Here is an 8,936-nt window from a genome sequence, read left to right as displayed (position 1 = left end):
AAGTGTAAAACGTCAAAATCACATTTTTGATTTTTGAATCCTTCAAATCCAGTATTACTTTTCAAACAGGTCAGTATACGATAGCTTCTGTGTAGAAAATTAGTATTCTAGTGAAAGTGTGTTTTCAGTGTGTACTATTTAGAATATGCTGTGATTCTTGTTTTAGTTTGAGTATAGTAATAGTGAAGATATTGTATTATTGTTCTTATTAAAGAGCATTTATTATGTTAGTGCTGATGGTGTGCATATAACACCGCCATAGGCCTGCAACAAAGAAACATAGAGCACTTCTGTGTTTTGATTTGTTATCGGCCGGGAAATATGCTTAAAAAAGTTGGTTCCAAATGGTTCCACATTTTTTTTTGCCAGAAAGCATATTTTTCAACCAAAATTGAATATTTTATAACATTTGTGTAATAAGTACAAAATCACTCCCGGTTTAATTTTAGCTAGAAATACTCAAACAAACACATAATAGTAATATAATAGTAATTTAGCAAACACTTTTATTTTTAATTTGGATTAGTAGAGTCAGAGTGTTGTGTCCATTGGAATGTTAAATTATTTAACTACTAGGCTACACACCATAGACCACTATTGTGTATGGAAAAACATTATGAAAAACAATTTTTCTGACTTTAGTTGTTTTACGCTCCCTGGCTATTCCGGGTTGACTTCAAGAAGAGGTTGAGGGCGTTTTTTTTTTTAAATATTTGAATTGATAAAATAATTCTAAAGGCTTTTCAACGACTTATATTCAATACAAAAATATGAAAATAAGTGTAATCGATGATTCCCAAACGGCTTTAAGTTTTTAAAAATGTAGCTATAATTTTATCACCTGCCTTTTTTCTTACTCGTATACAGAGTGTAGAGGAAGTATTGTAATCCTGCACAAAAATCACATGAAACTTTGACGGTTTTCATCGTTTTACACCTCAGTACTCATAATATACGGACTATAGGGGACTTATTTTAATCGGGTAAAATTAATAAATGCAAATTTATCAAAATTTCGGTGTTCTATGCGTAATCGAATCGGAAAAACTGGGCTTTGGAATTCTGTCCGTTCGTCTGTGTGTGTATGTCTGTGTACGTCTGTGAACACGATAACGTGATGAGTACCGTTAGATGATGAAATTTCATATACAAGTATTATATCACATTTGTAATTCTGTATCAACGTTTCATCGATTTCCGGTAACCGGAATCGGAACTTATTCTACTTTTGGTTTTTCAAATGCGTATAACTTGAGTACTGTTTCAGACAGATTAATGAAATTTCACATGTAAGTTAAAGATCTAATTTTCAGCGTTCTGTCTAATTTTGAGTGATTTCCGTTGAACGGAAGTAGTAATTTACGCTATTTCCGATTTCCCGAAAATTGCTTATGAATGTATAAAGTACGAATAATATTCCGCAATATTATACACAAATTGTTTGGCGTTCACTTGGTGCGCAATTTTTTTTCTACGAGATTCTATTTTAAAAAGTTTAATTATTAAAAATGGATTAAAAATCATGTCTATATCCCGAGGTGTCATCCCCCGTTCTGTTATATAAGAATATTCGAGAAAATTTAGGAGAGATCACTCCCAGTCTATTTAAAAATTTAGCATGATAACATAGGCTTTTCAAGCCTTTTGCGATGAATTACTTCCCGTTTGTTCCTATTAAAAAAATTAGATAGGGGAGTAAACTTTTTATAAAACCACTCAAGTTAAAAAGAAAAAGTTTATTACTGTATAATACACAACATATTGCATTTAAAATTGCTTGTATTTTTTTAATACAATAAAACAACATATAAATCATATTAATAAATATAATTTTTATTTTATTATTGAAAAAAATATTACATTTTACTTGTAGTTGAAACTTGAAAACTGTAGCTTTATTTTAAGACTCGTTTGTCCAACTATAATTAACAGTATCACAATTGAAGTTTTATATATAATTTCTTCAATTTTGGATCCCTAAATTCAGGGACAGACTCGCTCCAATGGTAAATACACATTGAGGATTCCCGATATAAAGGGACGCAAGATCATACATGGGATCATTTCTAAAGTTGGTTTTGCCGGGACGTTGAGCAAAACAAGTCGCCATCTCTATATACAAGATACAGACTATGCAACTATTATCAAACTCAACAATGGCGTTGCGCCCATTCCTGTTCCCTCTAGGTCGAGAGACATGGAGAGGAGCCACCCGGACTATGGTTCGGGTGGCTTAATGAAATCTTGGACCCCAATCCTTTGCAGCCAAGTCAACAACAGTAACTCTTGATCTACCAGTGTCCGCCCAATCGGGAAATTTAATTCCCCACCCCCCCCCCCCCCCCTACCCCCGGAGAAAAAAGTCTGAAAGAAACACTGCATAAAAATGAATCCTCTTCTAATCAAGCTACTTAGTGGCATTCTTGATTTCCCTCTATCTGTGGGTATCTTCAACACATTTCTAGTAGTATTGTTAGACTGTCATTCTTGATTTCCCTCTATCTGTGGGTATCTTCAACACATTTCTAGTAGTATTGTTAGACTGTCATTCTTGATTTCCCTCTATCTGTGCCTATCTTCAACACATTTCTAGTTGTATTGTTAGACTGTCATTCTGAGGAAGTGATCCATCTCACCCCACTGCCCTTGGCTTATTTCGTACTCTACTTGTCTGCATAACTCCAACAGGCGTAGATTAGAAACTTTACCTGCATAACTCCAACAGGCGCAGATTAGAAACTTTACCTATATAACTCCAACGGGCGTAGATTAGAAACTTTACCTGCATAACTCCAACAGGCACAGATTAGAAACTTTACCTGCATAACTCCAACAGGCGTAGATTAGAAACTTTACCTATATAACTCCAACGGGCGTAGATTAGAAACTTTACCTATATAACTCCAACAGGCACAGATTAGAAACTTTACCTGCATAACTCCAACAGGCACAGATTAGAAACTTTACCTGCATAACTCCAACAGGCGTAGATTAGAAACTTTACCTGCATAACTCCTACAGGCGTAGATTAGAAACTTTACCTGCATAACTTCAACAGGCGTAGATTAGAAACTTTACCTGCATAACTCAAACAGGCGTAGATTAGAAACTTTACCTGCATAACTCCAACAGGCGTATGTTACGTCCCTTACATGTCCCCTGCTTGTGTGTGTGTGTGTTGTGTGCTGGAACGACAGGTAGCCTCCCTTTGTTGTATAGTTGTATCCCTTGGTTGAGTGTGTCTACATGGAGCGAGAGGTGTTCACGTGAGGTGTGTCAGGTGACGGGTGCCAGAGCGTGTGCTAGTGTGTGAATAGGTTGGTTGGAGTGTGGCTGTGGACGTGGAACGTGGAACGTGGGGTTGAGATCTGGATGTGAAGTTGTGCTGTGGCTGTGGACGGGGAGACGTTGAGTATCTTGTTATTTTATGTTGTAGACTCCATTTGCTCTTTTATTATTCTTATTACTGTATACATTTATATTAAACATCTTATTGTTATTATTATATTTTTATAGTATTAGTTGTCTTTGTTTGTCGCTACATATATATATACCCTAGATTCCAGAACCCAACATTTGGGGGCTCGTCCGTTTAGCATGGCTACTATCAGGAGTGCCAGAAGACAGCTAATAAGTGATTTGAAGGAGGAGGGAAAGCTAATTGGGCTGACCGATGACAGTTTGGCGGAGTGGGTGAAGGAAGAGTTGAGGAGGGTGGAAGATGCGAAGGTCGAGGTTGTAGCAAAGGTATGTAACCCTGTACCCCGCTTGAGGGATGTGGCGGCGATGACGGTGGACGAAGACCTGGGTGCGTATGTGAGGCATTTTGAGAGTCAGGCAAAGAGACAAGGCATTGACCCCAAGGACTGGTCGCTCCTTCTGACGGACAAGATGAGTGGACAACTGAAGATTTTCCTCGTTGAGACGGGACTGAACTTGCATCAGGACTTCGAGTCAGTAAAGGTAAAGTTATTCACGCACGCAGGTTTCAACGAGGAAAAGTATAGGGTCAGATTCCACCAGCTAGTACCAACACACGACGACATGAGAAGCTTCGCAGTCAACACAGAAGCCGCGTTGAGAGCGTGGGTCCGGCAGTCGGAGACAAAGGAAACGTTTGAGGACTTGGTGAACCTCCTGATTGTTGATCGCATAAAATCAGTCGTCACACGTGACCTGTTGGGCAGGCTGAATGACGCCGCCAAGGTAAGTGTGGAAGATAATCTTAAAGTTATTGACAACTATAAGAACACTCAGAATGTTAGAGTGACGAGGCCAGCGACCCATACCACCCCATACGTCGCTGCAAGTTCGACAGCAGATAAGGTACTCCGGCAAAATACGGCACCCCGATCACCTGGGCGCCACTCTAGACCACACGGCATGAGGGAGATCACGTGCTACACGTGCGGAGGAACTGGCCACATCGCGAGGGTCTGTCCCACCCCTAAGCCAGACATATGGTACCCTTCCAAAAGCCAGGTATATCCCGATCAGGCTTGACTAGCCGAGACAACATCTATAACGGAAAACCAAAAATACTGTGGGACCTGTGAAAACCTTCGGAGCGCAACTTCCCCCGCAATTCCATACCGGTCGAGCTCCTTTGGAATCATTGATAGATCAGATCTATTCAAAAGGTCTTTGGGGAAAATTAACTTAGAGGTCGGTAAGCTAAATGGGAATACCGCCTCTGTGCTTAGAGACACCGGCTGTAGCATAATTGGTTGTAGGGCTAGCTTAGTAGAGAAGACAAGACAGTTGCCAGACTGCATAACACTGAGGCTAATAGACGGTCAAACGCGCCAATACCATACGGCCTTCGTAGATGTCGAAACAAGCTATCTTAGAGGCACATTTGTTGCGGCACTATTTGACAACCCAGTTGCAGACTTGATTGTAGGTAATGTGGGCGGCACGGGATCATTTGAAGCCAATGCGGTGACCAGATCCATGGCTCATAAAGGGAGTGTAGAACCCGTTATACAGGTTAACACGATTGTCGGCACAGGGCCCCAACATGTAGACTCTGACACATTCAGAAGGGATCAAGAGAAGGACGAAACGCTGAAGACATTTTGGAACAAAGCTAATACAAAAGAGGTGTCATTGACAAAAGGTGGATGCATCTCATTCACAGTGAAAAGGGGATTGCTATTCAAGTCATACGAGAATAAGCGAACCGGACTTGTCAAGGAACAGTTAATTGTCCCAGAAAACATGAGGTTATTAGTTATGTCAAATGCACATTCTGGACCCTTGGCAGGCCACAAGTCCATCAGAAGAACGAGGGCGCGGGTGTATTCTCAGTTTTCCTGGCCCGGAGCAGACAAAGATATTAAAATGCATTGTAAAACTTGTGATGTCTGCCAGAGAGCTAGATACCCGGGTCGAGCAGGTAAGGCTGAATTAGGTAGAATGGATATCATTACAACACCATTCACTAAAGTCGCAGTAGACATTGTGGGCCCCATGCAAATGACCAATAGAAAAAACAGATTCATCCTCACTCTTGTCGACACTGCCACAAGATGGCCAGAAGCTGTAGCGCTGAAGGAGATTAGCTCAGAAACAGTGATTGAGGCACTGAGCACAATTTTTACAAGGATAGGTTTCCCGGAGGAGATTCTGTCCGATAATGGCCCGCAGTTTAACTCAGAATTGTACACACAGGTCAACAAGTTCTTCGGCATAAAAGGCATCAAGACTACACCATACCATCCTAATTCAAATGGAATGGTTGAGAGATTTAATGGATCTCTAAAACACATGCTGCGTAAGTTAGCGGCTAATGAACCGGACGATTGGGACAGATTCTTGGGGGCCGCTTTATTTGCATATAGAGAAGCGCCTAACGAATCTACTAGGTTCTCCCCATACGAAATTGTATTTGGCAGAAAAATGAGAGGGCCCATGTCAATACTGAAACACCTCTTTACCGACGAAGGCACGAATCAAGACACTAGAACAGTATACGAATATCTAGTGGATCTCAGACATAGACTCAAGACAACAATGGAATTAGCGCACGCTAATGATATGGTGTTTAAAAGGAAGACAAAACTGAAGTATGATAAAACAGCAACCCCTAAACACATTAGTGTGGGAGATTATGTTCTGGTCCTCAGACCGAAACGGATAAACAAATTATCCCTTTTCTGGGATGGGCCCTACCAAGTTACAAAACGTAGTACAAAATTTAATGTTACCATCCAAAAGGGGAGAAAACTCAAAACTTACCACATCAACAGAGTCGTGAAATACCACGATAGAAAATTCGGGGAACAACCGCCTAAAGCAGATGGTGGCAGCACACACTTGCTACACGGGTGCCTGGCATCAGTGATTAGCGAGGCAGATTTCGTGGGACCAGGAGAAGCCGAAGTCGACAAACAAATGATCCCCACTATTTCGTACACAGAGACACACATATCCAAAGAGATCATATTTAACCAACGTCTGGAACCACAACAGTTAAACGATCTCACATGCCTCGTGAATGAATTTTCTGACATTATATCAGATATTCCCGGCAAGGCAAAAGTTGAAGAGTTCAAAATTGAGACTACTTCCGACATACCAGTGACATTAAGACCGTACACCGTGCCTTTCAGCCTAAAAGCAAATCTGGATGAGGAAATCAGGAACATGATCAACCTGGGTATTATAGAGGAAAGTACTTCATCTTACTCATCACCTGTTGTGATGGTTAAAAAAAATGATGGCTCCTTACGCACATGTATTGATTATAGGAAACTGAATTCAATTACCAAATTCGATGCAGAGGTAATCCCTGACCCGGAAGATATATTTGTAAGTTTACAAGCAGCTACCATATTCTCCAAGATTGACCTAACGAAAGGGTTCTGGCAGATCCCTGTTCATAGGGATAGTAGACAGTTCACCGCGTTCCGAGTACCGACGGGACACTACCAGTTTCGCTACTTGCCGTTTGGTTTAAAAAATAGTCCCTCCGTATTCGCCAGGGTTATAAGAAAGCTGTTAAAAGGTATACAAAATGTAGTGTCCTACTTTGACGATATATGTGTATATTCAACAGAATGGACGGAACATCTGAGGGTGTTAAAAGAAGTATTCATGAAACTACGAGAGGTCGGCTTGACCGCTAAACCCAGCAAGTTAATTTTAGGTTTCCCGAGCATCACCTTTTTAGGTCATGTCGTGGGTGGCGGGAGTCAAAAACCCGATCCCGCTAATATTGACAAGGTCTTGCTGCTCGGGACACCACGAACCAAAAAGGAAGTCCGCAGCCTGCTTGGTCTAGCTAACTACTATAATAAATTCATCCCTCACTTTGCAACCATCGTAAACCCTCTGACCGAACTTTTATTAAAAGGCAAGCCCACAAGGGTAATGTGGACTCCTGAGTGTGAATGTGCTCTGCGGGTTATCCAATGTTATTTAAATAAGGAACCTATTTTGAAATTACCTAATTTGTCAAAATCGTTTTCTCTGCAGACTGACGCATCGAATGTGGGTATCGCATGTTGTCTGATGCAAACAGTGGACGGCATCCTGCATCCGGTTAAGTTCTTGAGCAGAAAACTACTGCCACGGGAGCAACGCTTCTCTGTGATAGAAAGGGAGTGCTTGGCCATAGTATGGTCCACACAAAAACTATCCAGATACTTGTATGGAAAAGAATTCAAGCTGCTATGCGATCATAAACCTCTGGCATTTCTTCAAAGCGCCAACTATGGCAACTCCCGCATCTGTCGGTGGGCCCTTGCTCTACAAGAGTTCGCCTTTACAGTAGAACATATCAAGGGGACTGAAAACTTTGCAGCAGACATTCTATCACGAGTTTTCTATGACAAATAGTGTATATGTTGATGTTAAGGAATTTACTATTTAAGCATTATAATATAATTATATTGAGAAATGTTTGAGAAAGGTATTACTGATGCAGTTTAGAATGATTATGCAAATTAAATACTTTATTGTGGCTTCTCACATGTATCTTCATAGGTTGAGATAGTCAGACCACGAGCTTGGTGCCCGGCCGGAGAAAACCATAGTCCACACTCAGGACCGAAATGTTTAGGCTGGATACAAGCCACACTCTGGATCAAACTGTCCAGGCTGGATACAAGCCACACTCTGGGCCGAACTGTCCAGGCTGGATACAAGCCAAACGCTGTCCCCACCGGTCAAAGCGAGGCGTCCTAAGGGCTGAAGAATAAATAGTCGAGCTCGGGCACCAACAGTGGCTAATGGAACAAGAGATGTTTGATCTCTTTAAGGAAAAGAGATCTGAAGGTGGAGGGGAGGGATGTTACGTCCCTTACATGTCCCCTGCTTGTGTGTGTGTGTGTTGTGTGCTGGAACGACAGGTAGCCTCCCTTTGTTGTATAGTTGTATCCCTTGGTTGAGTGTGTCTACATGGAGCGAGAGGTGTTCACGTGAGGTGTGTCAGGTGACGGGTGCCAGAGCGTGTGCTAGTGTGTGAATAGGTTGGTTGGAGTGTGGCTGTGGACGTGGAACGTGGAACGTGGGGTTGAGATCTGGATGTGAAGTTGTGCTGTGGCTGTGGACGGGGAGACGTTGAGTATCTTGTTATTTTATGTTGTAGACTCCATTTGCTCTTTTATTATTCTTATTACTGTATACATTTATATTAAACATCTTATTGTTATTATTATATTTATATAGTATTAGTTGTCTTTGTTTGTCGCTACATATATATATACCCTAGATTCCAGAACCCAACAGCGTAGATTAGAAACTTTACCTGCTTAACTCCAACGGGCGTAGATTAGAAACTTTACCTGCTTAACTCCAACGGGCGTAGATTAGAAACTTTACCTGCTTAACTCCAACTGGCGTAGATTAGAAACTTTACCTGCATAACTCCAACGGGCGTAGATTAGAAACTTTACCTATATAACTCCAACAGGCACAGATTAGAAACTTTA

The 8,936-nt window shown here is 41.2% G+C and overlaps 1 protein-coding gene across 1 annotated transcript; it reads left to right on the top strand.

Annotated features, from left to right (window-relative positions):
* The first annotated feature begins 4,953 nt into the window (after window positions 1-4,953).
* LOC131956978 (uncharacterized protein K02A2.6-like) lies at window positions 4,954-7,842 on the top strand. Its single transcript, XM_059321665.1, has one exon. It carries the CDS (start codon window positions 4,954-4,956, stop codon window positions 7,840-7,842), a length of 2,889 nt encoding a protein of 962 aa, XP_059177648.1.
* The last annotated feature ends 1,094 nt before the right edge of the window (window positions 7,843-8,936 follow it).

This window comes from Physella acuta, unplaced genomic scaffold (assembly GCF_028476545.2).
Source record: "Physella acuta isolate Inbredline_101_S28 unplaced genomic scaffold, ASM2847654v3 ptg000080l, whole genome shotgun sequence".
Classification (NCBI taxonomy): Eukaryota; Metazoa; Mollusca; class Gastropoda; family Physidae; genus Physella; species Physella acuta.
Note: the sequence above shows the minus strand (reverse complement) of the source record. Positions and strands in the feature narration are given on the sequence as shown.